The sequence below is a fragment of the Bos mutus genome, chromosome 26 (genome assembly GCF_027580195.1).
Source record: "Bos mutus isolate GX-2022 chromosome 26, NWIPB_WYAK_1.1, whole genome shotgun sequence".
NCBI lineage: Eukaryota > Metazoa > Chordata > Mammalia > Artiodactyla > Bovidae > Bos > Bos mutus.
In genome coordinates, this window is record NC_091642.1 from 15520199 (window position 1) to 15538402 (window position 18204).

At 44.5% G+C, this 18204-nt stretch overlaps 1 protein-coding gene across 1 annotated transcript in view; it reads left to right on the top strand.

Moving 5' to 3' along the window:
• GFRA1 (GDNF family receptor alpha 1) overlaps window positions 1-18204 on the top strand; it is a 183967-nt gene that overhangs the window by 136495 nt on the left and 29268 nt on the right. The window contains exons 4-6 of the mRNA XM_070363605.1: window positions 9650-9759; window positions 12570-12704; window positions 16507-16688. Of these exons, the coding sequence (XP_070219706.1) occupies window positions 9650-9759; window positions 12570-12704; window positions 16507-16688 (427 nt within the window). The remainder of the gene's footprint in view (window positions 1-9649; window positions 9760-12569; window positions 12705-16506; window positions 16689-18204) is intronic.

Below are 18204 nucleotides of genomic sequence, written 5' to 3' on the forward strand. Positions count from 1 at the left end.
TTTTTGGACCTAATGGTATCCCTCACTCAATGAGAATGCTATATAGTAAGAGCAAAACTTTTACATCCATGGGAAAGCCAGAATATTCGTGTGACTTGCTTTATTGCAGTATCTGCTTTACTACTTGCAACATCTCTGAGGTCTGCTCGTCTGTCATATAAAGAGCAGCGGAAGATAGATTAAGATACATATTTCTCTGTGTTGAGCTTGCTGTATTTTTTTGTGGCAAGTGCTTCGCATTAGAATGGACCAGAAATTGGGGAGAAAAGATGAAGGGGTGGGAAATAAAAATGTGTTGCACAAAGTGTATTCTAGGCTCTGAGCAAGGTGCTTCATATAACTGTTAGTAAGGTATCACGGCAGCCGTTTAAGGCAACTCTAGTTCCATTACCCCATTTTCCTGGTGATGAAACTGAGGATTAGAGATGTCCAATACGTAGCTAAGTTATTTAACCATGGAAGGTAGGACTGGAATTAGAAACAGGTGCATGCCACTCCCAGGGCCGTCATTTTTTGGCTCCTCCAACTGACCCACTGAGAGTGCTTTTAGAAACCAAATGGCTTGAGTTGAGATCCAAGACTTTAAAGCCCTAACACTCATGTTGGATTCAGAGCAAAACGCCAGTGATTTCTAACACAAGCAAATTAATGAATGGATTCTATTCCAAGCTTCTGAGTTGCTAGTGGGTCAGCAAGCCTTGCGGTCCTGTATGGGCAGTGGTGTTGCCCCAAAGACTCCTTAATAAAAGGTAGCCTCGTCCATGGACAGACTCACCACCTTCTTGGGCAGAGTCCTCCACCCTCTCTGACCCCTCCTGAGCCCCAGTGTTGCCTGCAAAGTGCTCACTGAGGCTGTCAGTGGAATCTTAGGAAGAGGACTGAGAACACTCTGGTCAAACAGTGGGAAGGCCAGAGCAGTTATACACTGCTGCTGCTGCTGCTAAGTCGCTCCAGTCGTGCCCGACTCTGTACGACCCCATAGATGGAGCCCACCAGGCTCCCCTGTCCCTGGGATTCTCCAGGCAAGTGGGTTGCCATTACACTAGATGACTTTAATTCAATCGCAGGGAAATTAAAGTCCAACACCCTCCTTACTTCTTCCTTCCTGGGCTGTTACAGACAGCTAGCAATTCCTCTTCCAGTGAAAGCCCTCTGCCACCGCTCACCATGTGACAGTGAGCAGGACCTTAACCTCTTCGGCCCTCAGCTTTCTTGCATGTGAGATGCGGGGATCCCGTAGAAGGATCTGGTCTTTAGGGACTTCGCTGGTGGCCCAGTGGTTAAGCCTTCACCGGCCAGTACAAGAGGGTGCGAGTTCTATCAGCGGGGAGCTGAGATCCCGCATGCCTTGGGGCCAAAAACCAAAGCACAAATGGAATCAGTATTGTAGCAAATTCAATAAAAGACTTTAAAAAATGGTCTTCATCAAAAACATCTTAAAAAAAAAAAAAGAGATGTGATCTCTATACTCAAAAGAAGCCAAATGCCTTGACACTAAAATCGTGTGTAATGGTGGAGTGGAATCATGGATGAAAATAATAATAACGCATGGAAAACAAGTGGGTTTCTTCTCCAAGTAGCTTCAAGTGTCCAACAGACTGTTCTGAAGTGGAAGGGAAATCCAAAGTTGTCAAACATCATATGATGATGTTTAGGAACTCTGGTTAATTAGTGTCAGAGCCTGGATCCCATTCAGGATCTCACAGTTCTTCGCCCAAGGCTCCATTCCATCAACCACACAGCTTGTGTCCAAGTATGGGATTTGCCCTGGGGAGAAGAAAAAAAAACACAAACATTTACAGGATTAGAATAATCCAGGATGAGTGAAACTGGGCATTACTAGTATGTTTTTGAACTGTTCCCCATAACTCTATTTTCCTAAAAATGTTAGCAGAAAAAGTAGGTAAATGATTTTTCCTCCACTGTCAAAAGACCATCTGCTGTTTGAGAAGACTCTCCTAGATTTTATCATTATAATCATTTTTCTATTTCCAGTTAGCAGCATGCTTCCTTTAATACGATATTTTCTGCATAAACCACTGTTTTCTCTTCAGCAGATTTCCTAAGGCCAACTTGGCATTTGCGGGCATTTTTCTCCTCTTTAAGGGTGGGAAATTTCTCCTTTCAGAGGGAGATACATTTCTACATTAGTGCCTATTCATTTTCTTTTCATTTTCTCAGAGAAAAACAATCAGGTTCATCACTGCTGTTGTCATGGAGATTTCATGTCTCCAGAAGACATGCACTTGTGGAATTTCTTTGTTAATCCCACCCTGGCCGTGTAAGCTTTCTTGTTTGGATCACTGCAGCCCAGGCAGAGGAAGTCATTGAAAAAGGTTATCGTGTGGTTCTTTACCCAGGGTGGGCAGGAGGATATGTGTACCGGGCCGTCCTGGGATGCGGGGCTGGTTGGCCACTGGACAGATGGAGGTCTGAGAATCGTGCAGCCTGCTAGATGCTTGACTCCCGTGGTGCCATGACCTCAGCACAGTCACAAGCCACCTCTCTTATCTTCCCTGCAAACTGTCCTCTCCTGGGTGCCCCACTACACTCTGTGACTCCACAGTCTACTGAGCTGATTCTGCCCCCTTCTTTTTGCAGTCTTGATTTTCTTTTTTAAAAATATTGATTTGTTTGGCTGTGTCGGGTCTTTGTTGTGGCACTGAGGATCTTCGATGCATCACTCGGGATCTTTGGTTGTGGCACACAGGCTCTGGAGCACGAGGGCTCAGTATTTGTAGCACTAGGGCTTAGTTGCTCCATAGCATGTAGGATCTTGGGGCCTTTCAGGTGGCGCTAGTGGTAAAGAACGTGCCTGCCAATGCAGGAGACATAAGGGATGCGAGTTTGATCCCTCAGTCAGGAAGATCCCCTGGAGGGGGACACGGCAACTCACTTCAGTATTCTTGCCTGAAGAACCCCATGGACGGATGAGTCTGGCGGGCTACAGTCCATAGGGTCACACAGAGTCAGACACAACTGAAGCAACTTAGCACACAGGCATGCGGGATCTTAGTTCCCCAATCAAGGATTGAACCTGAGTTCCGTGCATTGCAAGTCAGATTCTTGGCCACTGGACCACCAGGGAAATCCCCAGTCTTGACTTTGATTCCATCAACACCCACCATGAGCTTCCCTGGTGAATCAGCTGGTAAATAATCTGGCTGCAATGAGGGAGACTTGGGTTCAATCCCTGGATTGGGAAGATCCCCTGGAGAAGGGAATGGCTACCCACTCCAATATTATGGCCTGGAGAATTGCATGGACTCTGTAGTCCATGGGGTCACAGGTTGGACTGGACTGAGTGACTTTGACTCACTCACTCAACACCTACCATTCAGGGCATCCTCCTTCGCTCCTCCTCCTCTAGTCCTCAGTTCTTGCCTCTGGGTACTCACTGGCTCAGCCTCCTTCCTTCCTTTGGCCAGTTTCCTGCTCTTCTCATCTCTGCTATTGCAGGGAGGGCACAGAAGAAGCTTCAAGCAAATCTTTGCTTAAGAACGGAAACACCCAAGAGTCCTTCTCTTCTGCAGACCTGATCGTGTTATTTCTCTGTTTAAAATCCTTTGGTGGTTCCCACTGCTTTCAGGATAAAATCCAGCCTCTTAGGTCATTCAAGGCCCTTGCTGATCTTGCCAGCACCATCTCCTGTCACTCACCTGTGGCCCCGCCATCCCAAGTGAACAATTGACAATTTTCTGGATGAGGCATGTGTTAGCTGCTGCTGCTGTTTTTGTTTAGTTGCCAAGTCATGTCTGAGTCTCTTTGACTCCGTGTGTTAGGTGTAGTGGTTGAGAATGTCCTGTGGCTCTGGAGTCCCATAGAATGTGGTCACATTACAGCTCCAGCACAGAGTTCTACAACCTCCGAGGAGTTACTTAATCTCTCTTTGCCTCAGTGTCTCCATCTGCTAAATGGGACTGGGAGTATCAACTATTACAGTTAAAATTAAATATGTGAATAGATGCCAGACACTTCGATCAGTGCCTGGCAGGTACAAATACTCTGATTGTTCTCCTGGGATTTTTATGAATGTGGTTACTTTATCACTTACTGCTTCCTTCTGCAGAGGGAACACCCTCTTCCACCTTTACCTGAAGGATCCTACTGATCCTCCAAGCCTCAGTCTCAATATTACAACTTCTCTGAAACGAGTTCCTGTTGTGTTAAAAGCTTAACTTGTAGAGTAAGAATTTGTTGTTGTTCAGTTGTTAAGAAGTGTTCAACTCTTTGCAACCCCATGGACTACAACATGCCAGACTTCCCTGTCCCTCACTAACTCCTGGAGTTTGCCCAAGTTCATGTCCATTGACATGTCCATTGATGCTATCCAACAGTCTCATCCTCTTCCACCTTCTTCTCCTTCTGCCTTCAGTCTTTCCCAGCATAATGGTCTTTTCCAATGAGTCAGCTCTTCACATCAGGTGGCCAAAGTATTAGAGCTTCAGCTTCACATCAGTCCTTCCAATGAGTATTCAGGATTGATTTCCTTTAGGATTGACTGCTTTGATCCCCTTGTTGTCCAAGGGACTCTCAAGAGTTTTCTCCAGCACCACAGTTCCAAAGCATCAGTTCTTTGGCACTCAGCCTTCTTTATGGTCCAACTCTCATTGAGTACATGACTACTGGAAAGACCATACCTTTGACTGTACAGACCTTTGTCAGCAAAGTGATGTCTTTGCTTTTTAATATGCTGTCTAGGTTTGTCATAGTTTTTAAATCCTGGTTCTGCTATTCACTATTTCACTCTAGTCAAAACTCAATAAGATGTTGTTTCCTCCTCTGTGAAATTAAGATAACAGAGTAATTGTCCTTACCTTATTAGAGTTGCCAGGGAAAAATATAAAGTATATGAAGACGTACCTAACATATTCTAAACACTTGATTCATGTTGTGTTACTTTTATTAGCAACCTTTCCTGTCTTTTATTGAGAACTAGCCATAGTGGTATTATCATCTTTTTACTTGTTTCTCTCGGCTTCTAGATGACAGGTTATTTGGGTTCAGGGACAGGGAACTCATTCATCCTTATTAACACATGCATTTGACCCGTCATTCAGTCAATACAAAGGACAAGAAGTCAGCTGCTTTGTCAATACCTGTAATCATTTGCACACGTTGCTTTGAGAGATTTCAGTGGCTGTGTTGTTGGGATGGGAGCATCTTTAGAGAGAACTGTTTTCTTTCTTTGGAAGATACTGGAGATGGGAGGTTAATTTATGACACCATTTCACATGTCATTTGACACAAAGGTGATTAGGGATGGGAGAGGTAGCTCATCCAGGAAGCTCTGAAATTCAACTCCCAAGAACTTTGAGTTCCCAAGAACTCGAAGGAAGTAAAGATACTTCCTTTATCTGTGGGATTGACTACACCATGCTGGTATTTTGAGAGCATTGTGCTAGTAGAGGAAAACAACAGAATGGGAAAGACTAGGGATCTCTTCAAGAAAATCAGAGATAGCAAAGGAACATTTCATGCAAAGATGAGCTCGATAAGGACAGAAATGGTATGGACCTAACAGAAGCAGAAGATATTAAGAAGAGATGGCAAGAATACATAGAAGAACTGTACAAAAAAGATCTTCACAACCCAGATAATCACGATGGTGTGGTCACTGACCTAGAGCCAGACATCCTGGAATGTGAAGTCAAGCGGGCCTTAGAAAGCATCACTACGAACAAAGCTAGTGGAGGTGATAGAATTCCAGTTGAGCTATTCCAAATCCTGAAAGATGATGCTGTGAAAGTGCTGCACTCAATATGCCAGCAAATTTGGAAAACTCAGCAGTGGCCACAGGACTGGAAAAGGTCAGTTTTCATTCCAATCCCAAAGAAGGGCAATGCCAAAGAATGCTCAAACTACCGCACAGTTGCACTCATCTCACACGCTAGTAAAGTAATGCTCAACATTCTCCAAGCCAGGCTTCAGCAATATGTGAACCGTGAACTTCCTGATGTTCAAGCTGGTTTTAGAAAAGGCAGAGGAACCAGAGATCAAATTGCCAACATCTGCTGGATCATGGAAAAAGCAAGAGAGTTCCAGAAAAACATCTATTTCTGCTTTATTGACTATGCCAAAGCCTTTGACTGTGTGGATCACAATAAACTGTGGAAAATTCTTCAGGAGATGGGAATACCAGACCACCTGATCTGCCTCTTGAGAAATTTGTATGCAGGTCAGGAAGCAAGAGTTAGAACTGGACATGGAACAACAGGCTGGTTCCAAATAGGAAAAGGAGTACGTCAAGGCTGTATATTGTCACCCTGTTTATTTAACTTACATGCAGAATACATCATGAGAAACGCTGGACTGGAAGAAACACAAGCTGGAATCAAGATTACCGGGAGAAATATCAATAACCTCAGATATGCAGATGACACCACCCTTATGGCAGAAAGTGAAGAGGAACTCAAAAGCCTCTTGATGAAAGTGAAAGAGGAGAGTGAAAAAGTTGGCTTAAAGCTCAACATTCAGAAAACAAAGATCATGGCATCCAGTCCCATCACTTCATGGGAAATAGATGGGGAAACAGTAGAAACAGTGTCAGACTTTATTTTTCTGGGCTCCAAAATCACTGCAGATGGTGACTGCAGCCATGAAATTCAAAGACGCTTACTCCTTGGAAGGAAAGTTATGACCAACCTAGATAGCATATTCAAAAGCAGAGACATTACTTTGCCAACAAAGGTTCGTCTAGTCAAGGCTATGGTTTTTCCTGTGGTCATGTATGGATGTGAGAGTTGGACTGTGAAGAAGGCTGAGCACCGAAGAATTGATGCTTTTGAACTGTAGTGTTGGAGAAGACTCTTGAGAGTCCCTTGGACTGCAAGGAGATCCAACCAGTCCATTGTGAAGGAGATCAGCCCTGGGATTTCTTTGGAAGGAATGATGCTAAAGCTGAAACTCCAGTAGTTTGGCCACCTCATGCGAAGAGTTGACTCATTGGAAAAGACTCTGATGCTGGGAGGGATTGGGGGCAGGAGGAGAAGGGGACGACAGAGGATGAGATGGCTGGATGGCATCACTGACTCGATGGACGTGAGTTTGAGTGAACTCCGGGAGTTGGTGATGGACAGGGAGGCCTGGTGTGCTGCGATTCATGGGGTCGCAAAGAGTCGGACACGACTGAGTGACTGATCTGATCTGATCTCTAAGAACAGCATAGAGTTGTGATTTGTAGAGCTGGCAGATTACCATGATGAAAATTCTCCTACCTAGTCCACTTTCAAGCTACCACTTTGAAGTTGACCAACTCGCAGAATTCATGAAAATGTACCAGTCCACCTGCTTGCGCAACCACCGTATAAACTTCTTCTGCCTTCAGTTTTTGTATCTGTTAAATGTGAATCCCATAAAGTGATCATTGTGTCTCCAAACATGAATGGCAGAGGGAGGTGGATCAGAGGTGAAGGAACCAGCGAAATGTTCATGTTTCAGCAATGCCTCGTGGGCTCACCGTTATTTTTGAGACTCTTGCCATCCGCTGGCTGGTTTTGTCTTAGTACTGAGATCTGGGCTGACAATCTTCTCTCCAAAACCAGCCTGTTCAGGGCGATGCTCAGAGCAGTATATCTAGTTTTATCCTCCCAATCAGGGTTATGTTCTCTGCAGCAGACTAACTCAATTAGCCTTTCATTCCAGAGTCCAATTGTGAGTCAATTCTGAGGTTGTTAAGCAAAATGAGTCTGGTGGCATTAGCCTCCCGCTGGAGGATAGTAATCCGAGTCACGGTGCTGTTCAGTTAATAGTCTGCTCGAGAGACTACGAGAAGCAGGAGGCTTGGAGACAGTGCGACCTTTCATCCCTCTCTGGGGGGCAGCTGGGAGCGCGGGGCTGCCAGGTCAGGGAGCTGATCAGCTTGTGTGCAGAGCTGGAGTCCCAGCTGCCTGAACCACACAGTTGGCCTCTGCAAAGTTAGAAGCCCAGTGCCATGAGATCATTAACTTTCATGACCAGGAAAACTCTTCTGAAATTGACACTCGATCCAAGATGGATGCCATTGGTGCCAGTTGAGTAAGTCTGAGTCACCTTTAGGGATTTCTTCTGAAAGATAAATCCTTTAACCAGGCTACAGAAAATGGCCAGGTTTTACGCCCTTCGGTGTGTTCAATTAGAGTCAGAAAACGCCAGCTAGGCTCAGACTGTGGGAGGGATGCGGGCACACACACACACACACACAGACGCATGCACCAGCCTCATTTGGAGGATTTTTGCCAAGCCACTTAACTGCACCACATGGCCCCGCTTGGGAAGCATTCTGAGGAGTGTCAGGTGCTGTGCAAAGAAAATAAAACAGAACTCCAGCACCTGCCCCGGGGAGTCACAGTTATGGAACCAGGCACACGACATACGGAGTGTACAGATCGGCGCAGATAGGAAAGCTCAGACACGCCTTGTTTACATGGGTTCAAGGAGAGACCAATCCCATAGGAACACTGTGCAGCCTTTCCAATGTGCTGTGCACACAGATCATTTCATCAGGCCTTTTAATCTTCTTCCAGTTCAAATTGTAGGAAAAGGGCCCAGAATATGCTTCCTACAGACCCTTTACAAACCCCTGTGATCTCCACACATTCTACCTTGCTCAGCCCCACCCAGGCAACCCTGTTTATACCATTAGAGATGCTAAGTAAATACAATTTCTTGGGTGGAAAGAGGTAAAAACAGCCCTGGGTATGTTGGCTGCCAACTCGAGTGCACTAAAGAGAAGAAGCTAAGACAGCCATCCATTGTCTCCTGTAATCGCCAGATAATTTAGCTTCTCTTGAAGTCTGTTGTGTTCCTCACATAGAAACAGAGCTGTTGTCTGCTCGGATGACCTCAGAGATGGCCCAGTTCTCATTTAGAATTTCTCCAACAATATCCTCTTCAGACTGAAAAACAGCCGGTTGGCCACAAAGAGCCCCTTTCCTCTGCAGACCAGTGATGTCTGCAGCCCCTTTGTACTTCGGCAACTTCACCACCACCCAGGGCTTCTGGGTGGACTGCGCTGGCCCGTGGAGGCTTCCCGAACTGCAGACAGATGCTGCACTTCGACCAGGGGACCCCCTACAGCCAGTCGCATCCTGAGCCAGTGTCACCCGGTTCCTTTTGCCTTTCCCTGCAGTGCTGGAAAGGCGAACTTCCCCCTCAGCATCCCTTGGCTGGAATATACTACTGCCCTCCCTGGGGTGGTAGATGAGAGATGACTTAGAAGACCAGATACGCATATTTTTAAAGCCACTAGGAACTACGGGAGCAGATGGGCTGTAGGATCCTATTTGGACGCCAGGGACATGTTTCTGTATAAAGTAAATATTTTCCCACTGTGGATCTCCGGTGAGTGTGTGCAGAAGCATATTTCCTAAAGATGCAAATAAGTCTAGTCAGAAATAAATATTGAAGGGAAACTTCAAAGCGTCAAGATTTCTCCAGTTGCAGGCCCTGAAGACTTCTCTGCAAAGAAGCAGACACAGGTGGGCGAGGGGATGGCCGGGGGCTTGTATATAAGAGAAGATGCTAACCTTTTAAGAGTCTACTCTCTCTGTATTTGGGGATGTTGAAAAAGGCCTATCGAGAAAGGAATAAGGAAAAATTATGTCTGTGCAGAAGCTTGGGCTATTTTGAAACACATCCTCCCCCCTCCCCCAACTTTCTTCTGTTGCAGATCTCGCCTGGCCGATTTTTTCACCAACTGCCAGCCAGAGTCAAGGTCTGTCAGCAGCTGTCTAAAGGAAAATTACGCTGACTGCCTCCTCGCCTACTCGGGGCTTATTGGTAAGATGGGGAGACATGGGATGGGAGAAAATGCTGGTTCACAAATACCCAGAGTCCTTCCATTGTAGCCTGTAGCCTCTGTGGTTGTAAAAATCTCCCCGGAACCCTCTGTGCTGGCGTTTTGATGTTCAGTTCTTTAGGACTTGTCTCTAAAAAAGTGGGGTAAAAGAATAATGAATGCACAAAGGCAGGGATTATTAAAGAGCAGGGAGGCAGCAAGTGTGAAGACCGGGGACGCATCTCAGTTGAAGAACTGACTGCACAGAACAGACGTAAGCAGGGAAAGCATGGTTATGGAGGAGGAGAGCAAGTCAAACCAAGTGAAGTACATAACTTTGGAGAGGGGGAGCTTGGAAGTCATGCAGTCTGGGGAAGTCAGAAAGGCTGTTTCCCTGAAATGGCCCTTTGGAAGGAAAATCCCTAAAGACTTGGTGTTCTGCTTGCCATTAATAATCTGGGTAATTCAGCTCCTGGTGGCGGGGGGAGGTTTCCCTAATATTTTTTCCCTGAGAACAAACATAGCAGAAGTAGTCTTGTTCTGTCTTTTAAAACCTGAGGTTCTTGGCATTCAGGAGAGCAGTGCAATTAGGCAAGGCACTGGTGAGTTGGGAGAGGACAGGAGTGAGGCAGGTTCATGCCCAGAAATAAACAGGGCAGCAGGAGAAAAGGATGAGGCTCCTGGTACCGGGGCTGTGGGAAGCCTTGGAGGCAGGGCTCCCTCACGACTGTCGTGTGAGAAGGAACACGTAGTGAAAGCTGGGGAAGGATGAGGGAAATCACAGTTGTCAGAAGCCTGATGGCTCAGCCAGGGCGCCAGCTCCTGCCACTATCACACTAGTCCCTGGGCAGAAGAACGTCCTATCAAGAGTGACAGCACAAACCAAAGTCTTTGTCGCCAGCATGTCTTCAGCAAGAGTCACCGGGAAAATCACTGGCCATACTGAATGCTGGGATATGCAGGTGCTGTACACTCAGCCCAATTTTATTTGCAAGGATACCTGTGCTGTCTTGGGTAATACCTTTCACCAGCGACTGACCATTCACACTGATAGTTCCCATGAACTTGTCTTCCTTAAGTCAGCCCTCCATTTTTATTTATTTTTTTATTTGGCCATGCTGTGAGACTGGCAGGACTGGCATGCGGCTTCTTAGTTCTCTGACCAGGGATCAAACCCATGACCACCCTGCAGTGGAAGCCTGGAGTCTTAACCACTGGGCGGCCAGGGAAGTCACTCCTCCAAATTTGCATTCAGATTTTCCTTCTCTTAAATAAAGTAGTCCCTAGTAAGGGTTATTTATCAACGATAGAATTACATGTTTAAGAAATAACAGAATGAATTAAGTCGTGTTCATTGTAAAGAGTTTTTTAAAATGCAGAGAAACCCACAGTGTTAAAAGATCTCTAGCCCCACTCGCAGATATAATCACTGTTAATACCTTAGTCTGCACATTCGAGGTGCACATCCTCATTGAAAACTCCATGTGGGTTCAAGCTCAACAAACTATTACATGCCTGAGGATAATGAAATCACTTAAGGGAAGAACTAGTTGAAACAGTGCATTCTGTGAGCCAAAATTTATTTCTCTCTTGGGTCCAGATCTTTCCCTCCACTCTGGTCATAGGTTTCTAAGATCTCTGAAGACAAAGCTAGTTCCTGCCTTTTCCAAATGTCAGGGATCCATTCTGGAGCCAGACATACAGTGGGTGCTTAGCAGACATACTCTAACCTCTTCATTCAGTGTTGGGGGGTGCCTGTTCTTTCTCACCTAAAGTTACAAGCTTCTCTTTGCTGTGGGTCGAAGTTTTCCTCCCAAGGTAGAATGGGACATTGTTTAGTTCAAGTCAGTAAGGAACGTACAGCAAAGAAGATAGGCCCTTGATCCATAAGAGCTTAAAAAGAATTCTTTTTTTTTTTCTGTTTCTGAACCAAATATATCCTGTGGCTCACTGGACTGCCTATTACTTCTTACTTCCAATAAATAATATAAAAACAGAAGGCTTCTTGGCATGAGTAGGCATTGCCTGGTGTGAGCCACCTGGGAGAAGACATTTGGGTTGTGTTAAGTGTAAGTGCATTGTTTATTTGCACCAATACAGAACTCATCAGAAGAACAATGGATACACAGGAAGATGTGGGCAAGAGACCACCCAGCATTTCTTTGAGGATTTTTGAGGACTATTAAGACAATACTGGAGGAGCCACTGGCTTAGGAAATTTCCACTGTTTGTTTCCAATTCCATCACAACTTGGAAGACCTTGTTTAAATCTGTTGAGAGTCTAGTGAGCAGAGGCGTCCTTGAATACATCTAGAACATGGGGTAACCCATAAGGAAAGCTTCTAAGCTTCCCTGGGTTACTCTGAAGGAGCCATTTGCTTCCGAAGGAAGTAGATGGCAAAGTCCTAAAAGGCCTTTTAAGATATGTAAAACCAGCTCTATCTATTTGTGAAGATTAATGACGTTTTCAAGAAAATGCAAGGGATTTGGCAATTCATGCATTCTAAGTTAATTCTCTCCTGCTCCATGACATCCATACCATTTGTGCAGAGAAAAATACCCTAAGCGCAGCTCAAGGAGTTCTGTTAGAATTTTTTAAGTAAATGTGTAAATTATTTTATGTGCTCAAGATAAATTGCCGAGAAAATGCACTGCTTAACATAATTTCCCACTCAGCAAACACAGTGTTTGTAATTATCCACGGTGTTATCCACGGCGCATCCGTAGTCAGAGGAACATTTGTTTCTTTTCAGGCTATAGGAAAGTTTATATCATCACACAAGAATAAAACGCCTTGTTTTTACTCTTTTAGGTACAGTCATGACCCCCAACTACATAGACTCCAGTAGCCTCAGCGTGGCCCCCTGGTGTGACTGCAACAACAGTGGAAACGACCTGGAGGAATGCTTGAAATTTCTGAATTTCTTCAAGGACAACACATGTCTTAGTGAGTTTGAAAAAATAGACAACAGCCACACAAACGTTTTCCCCTAAGTTCAAACTGTAATTTTGTGTTTCCTATGTCCGCCTCCTCTGTTTGTGTGTGTGTCTCTCTCTCTTTTTTTTTTCCCTGATCGCTCATGGTGAATCCAGATCCTTTTAGCCACACTGCATGTTGCAGCAGGACCAGAGCAAGTGATGAACTGGGTGCTGCCAAGGTGGCAAGTCCAGAGGCCCCAGGAAGCGAAAGACTCAATAGCCAAGGGCACAGCGTGTGGGGAGGAACACTTCCACCCACAGATGAAATGTTGATCTTGGCAACCAGCCCCACATCAGTTCCAGAGGTTTTTAAAACCTGGGCAGCATACACAATGTGAAAGACTCGGGCAAGTTAGATGAGGGTAGGCCTCCAAGGGCTCTGAGAAAAATTAGAATGTTAACGTCAATAGCCCCCTGGATGTTCAGGGTTGGCTCAGAGGAGAAGCAGCAGTTCTTGAGTGGAATGGGCTGGTGATGCAGCCAGGAGCTTTGAATACCTCCGGAGATGAGATGAGCTGGGGGTGGGAGTCGGGGGGAGGTTTCTGCTTGGAAACAGTACCATTATTATTGCAGGGTCCTTTAGGCAATTTGGAAACACGTTTCCCAGGGGAAGAGGGATAGAGAGAAATGTACGAGTGTGAACGATGAGCCTCATCAAATGAACTTCGAAGCACTGTGCCAGGTCTCCCTCCTATCCACCGAGATGTGTGCCCCAGGCAAAGATCCAGCCGAATACCTCATTCGTGTCTTGCAGCAGCCACCATTCATTTATCGGCTGCCTCCTCTGTGTGCAAACTCCCTTTTAGGAGGAGTGTAACTTATATCCAGTTGGCCAAAAAGCTTGTTCGGGTTTTCATGTAAGATGTTAGGGAAAACTTGATCAAACTTTTTAGCCAGCCCAATACATTGTCTCATTGACTGTAACCTGCACAAGAATCCTAGGAGATGCACTTAATGGTATCTCCATGTCACAGTGGAATAAGCGGCTGGTATTCACCTAGACCAGCCACGCCAGAGATAGGATCCAAAGCCCCACCCCGTTCCTTCCTCTGCAGCCCCTGCACCCCGTGGGCTTCTGCATCAGGCCTGAGATTGAGGGGCTGGTGGATAAAAACACAAGCCTGAACATCAAGGTCCAGGTAGAACTTCCCCGTGGGAAGCGTGGGCCAAGGTTCACCTACCTCTGAGCACTGTGCCCTTAGGTGACAATTTCTCCATGGTACTCTGACTGATTTTTAAAGAATTAACAAACTTTTTACTGCTTGTACACAGGAAAGCTATTAAGTGATACTTCAAAAACCTCCTCATTGTTTCTTTTGTTGAAAAGAAAAATCTAAGAGATTCACTCAGTGGGTACTTGGCTATAACCAAATGCTTTGATCATCTTTAAAATGAAAACAAGCTTTTGGATGCTGAAGTGAAATTTCAAACCAGTCTAAAGTGTGGAGACATTTGCCAGAATAACATTGGGCACTATATCGTGGAACTATACCTTAAGCCTCTTCTTTGGTCTTGACTGAAATAAATCATGTGTGTGTGTGTTTGTGTGTGTGTGTGTGTATCCTCTTTTTCACGTCCTGCACACTCTTCTGGCAGAATCCAGGTTTTAATGAAGATAAAGCAATGACAACAGAGGTCAGTGTGAGAAAAAAAAGATTATACTCACTTGGGCTGGAAAACCACTGCCTCAGAGAGAAATTAAAGTGGTCCCTGCTTAATAATATTTTGGTGAAGGGAAGAATGGCATCTTAATGCTAATGATTTTTTAATAAACATAAACACATTTGGTCTTCAATGAGGACCAAAGCCAGCCAGAATTTTTCATAGTCGTTCCATTTATACTTTGATTAGATGGAGCACAGCCTACCAAAGACAAAGACTAAATTCAGCCTCTTGCAACAGGCCCTAGGGTAGAAGGAACTGGAATTTGTAGGTTTCAATCCAAATGTAATAACCCAGTTCCCCATCCCTTCAAATTAACCAAACCTCTCTAATTCCCCTAGCACAAGCACGATGCCAATCTATTGCTTCCCTGGTGGCTCAGAGGGTAAAAGAACCTGTCTGCAATGCAGGAGACCCGAGTTCAGTCCCTGGGAAGGGAAGGTCCCCTGAAGAAGGGAATGGCAACCCACTCCAGTATTCTTGCCTGGAGAACCGCATAGACAGAGAAGCCTGGCAGGCTACAGTTCATAGGGTCGCAAGGAGTCAGACATGACTTAGCAACTGAACAGCAACAGTGTATTGTGTACTTCCTCTGTTTGCCTCCTCAACCAGAATATAGCCTCCAGGAGGACAGGGACTTCTCTGTCGTGTTGGTGTCGTTCGTCCCCTGCTGATTCTCAGCACAGAACGGTGCCTGGCACTTAGTAGGTATTCCATTGACACCTGAATGACTGAGTGAGCAAGTGGACAGTCTTCCCAAATGACAAGGCAAACATGCTGGAAATCACAGTTCCAACAAATGACGTGGGTCTCCTGAATCTACGTGCCTTAACGGGACAAAGGAAGGTTTTGTTTTATTGTTGTAGTCCGGGGTCATTGAAGGAAACTGGTTGCCCAAGTACCACCTTCTTTACCCTCCACCCACCCGTTAAGCTCTGTAACCCAGCCGGGAGCTCAAGAAGCATTGATATTAATTTGAAGCTGTTTCCTACAGACTAAAAAATGTAAAGTTTTCAAAAACAAGCTTCCAATTTGCTGAACTTCAAGGATAACAATTTTAGAACAAAATGTCACTTCTGAGAGGAAGATTAGGCTTAAATTATTCTGTCTCGTATATCGAAAAATGCCAGCTAAGAGTCATATATTAACAATTTGCACATTCAGGTCCCAAATGGAAGAGTTTGATTTCTTATACAATGAATATGAAATAAAAAAATTCCTAAATCCAGGCCAAATCCCTGAGGACCTGATTAAAACCTGTTTTTTATTCATCTCGGGGAGGGAAACAACACACAACCAATTTACTCTTGCCATAAAAAACAATCTAATCCCATGAAATTGTAATAAGCTTTTAAAGTTTTACATTTTAAACTTTTCATTTAAGCAGGGCTGCACCTTCCTAATTATGCAGATTTTGTTCAGAAGACTGGGAGCAGAAAGGAAAAAAATAATCTTGCTTACATTTTCATGATATATTATTGATGAGGTTTGGGATATATTTTTCTTTTAAAGAAATCGGTTGTGTTTATACTTTGAGCAATGCCGAGCTCATAGTAGGTGCTCTTTGGTAGCAGATCACTTTTTTTTTTTTTTTTTTTGCTGTTTGATTTCACTGCCTGCTGAATTCGTATGAATGCTACTGAGTCACCCCAGTCTCATAATTAGGGATGTGGTACTTACTAATTAGCTTGCCTTTAGTATAAAATTTTGACACAAGCATTTTTTTGAAAGATGGAACAGTGATTATGATCCCAAATAGCAGATCTGAGGCTATTTTGAGTCACGTTTCAAAAGACTTGACTGATGGATGTTTCAGGGAAAGGATCTTATTCAGTACTTGGTACCTGAAGAGAGACATGGTAAATATTTGTTGCACTTACAGAGCATAGCTAAGTGTCCAGTTCAGGGTTTAATGAGTGAATTGATTTTAGAGCACCTGACCCGTGGCTGGCTCTCAGTGTGTAGGGGGTGGATGGATGGATGGGTTTTGCTTAGAAAAGTCCAGTGCTCTCATCAGAATTTCTAGTGTGCCTCTCTGGCTTCACGTATCCTGTCTGTTACATTTGCTGCTTGAGTTTGAAATTGGATTTCCTCCTGTTTTACTGCAGAAAATGCAATTCAAGCCTTTGGCAATGGCTCGGATGTGACTGTGTGGCAGCCAGCCCTCCCAGTTCAGACCACCACTGCCACCACCACCACAGCCTTCCGGGCCAAGAACAAGCCCCTGGGGCCAGCAGGCTCTGAGAATGAAATCCCCACTCATGTTTTACCACCTTGTGCAAACTTACAGGTAAGAGAAGAGGCCCGAACTCTCCGTCGGCTCGGTCTTCTGGGTGGGGACGCAGACTCGTTTTCTGAAATGTGTTGAGAGATGGTTGGAAAGAGATAGAATGCGGCTCAGGTTTAAATCTTAAAAGTGCATTTTAACCACAAGAGGTGAAGATCATGATGTACTGTAGAGTGGAGAGACAGATGGCCTCTGGGACCAACTCTGCCATTTACAAGGCATGGGCCTTTGGTCCAAGCAGTAAAATGAGGGGCTTGGGCAGATGAATCCTTAAGCTTTCTGTTTGCGAAGTGGTAGATTTGAGCTGGCTATTTGTTTATTTAGTATGCTTTTCAGTGTTCTGTCCAAAGCAGCAGCATACAGAAAAGGAAGAAGGAACTCTTGGCTTTCTAAAAAGAATTTTTTTTAATTTTATACAACTGTTAAAGGTTACTCTCCATTTACAGCTATTACAGAATAGTGTCTATATTCCCTGTGTTGTATAATACATCCTTGAACCTATCTTCTACCCAGCAGTTTGTGCCTCCCACTCCTGTATTGCCCCACCCCGCCCAACCCTTCTCTGTACTTGTAACCTCTAGTTTATTCTTTCTGTCCATGAGTCTGCTTTGTTTTTGTTATATTCACTAATTTATTGTATCTTTTAGATTCCACATATAAGTGGTATACAGTATTTGTCTTCTTCTGTCTGACTTATTTCACTTAGTATAATGCCTTCCAGGGTCATCCGTGTTGCTGCAAATGGCAAAGTTCCATTCTTTTTAATGGCTGAGTGGTTGTCCGTTGTGTGTGGGTGTACCTTCTTTATCCATTCATCTGTTGATGGACACTTAGTCTGCTTTCGTGTCTTGGCTATTGTAAACAATGCTTCTGTGAACATTGGGGTGCAGGTATCTTTTCAAATTAGCATTTTGTTTTCCTTGTATATATACCCAGGAGTGGAACTGCAGACTCATGTGATAGCTCTGTCTTTAGTTTTTTTTGAGAAACCTCCCATACTATTTTCCACAGTGGCCATACCGACTTACATTCCCAGCAACAGTACTCAAGAATCCCCTTTTCCCACATCCTCCACATGTTGTCCGTGTCCTTGTTGATGATAGCCATGCTGACAGGTGTGAGATGATATCTCCTTGTGGTTTTTATCTGCATTTCCTCTTTGGAAAAATGTGTATTCAGTTCTTCTGCCCATTTGTTAATTGGGTTGTTTATTTCTTTGATGTTACGTTGTATGAACTGTTTATATGTGCTGGATATTAATCCCTTATCAGTCATATCACTTGGCAAATATTTTCTCCCATTCAGAGGATTGTCTTGGGAACCCTTGGCTTTGTCTCCATCACTAGCATTTAGACTCAATGTGGAGTATTTAACTATGTCTTAAGCTATACCAGAGACAGTGTTATTAGTGAAGTATTAAGGCAAATGTAGCATCCTGGACAGCTTCATTCTTCAGGAAGCACAAGAAGATACTCTTTCGTTTGAGTTGCTGTGAAACACTGCACTGAAAGCCCCTCGC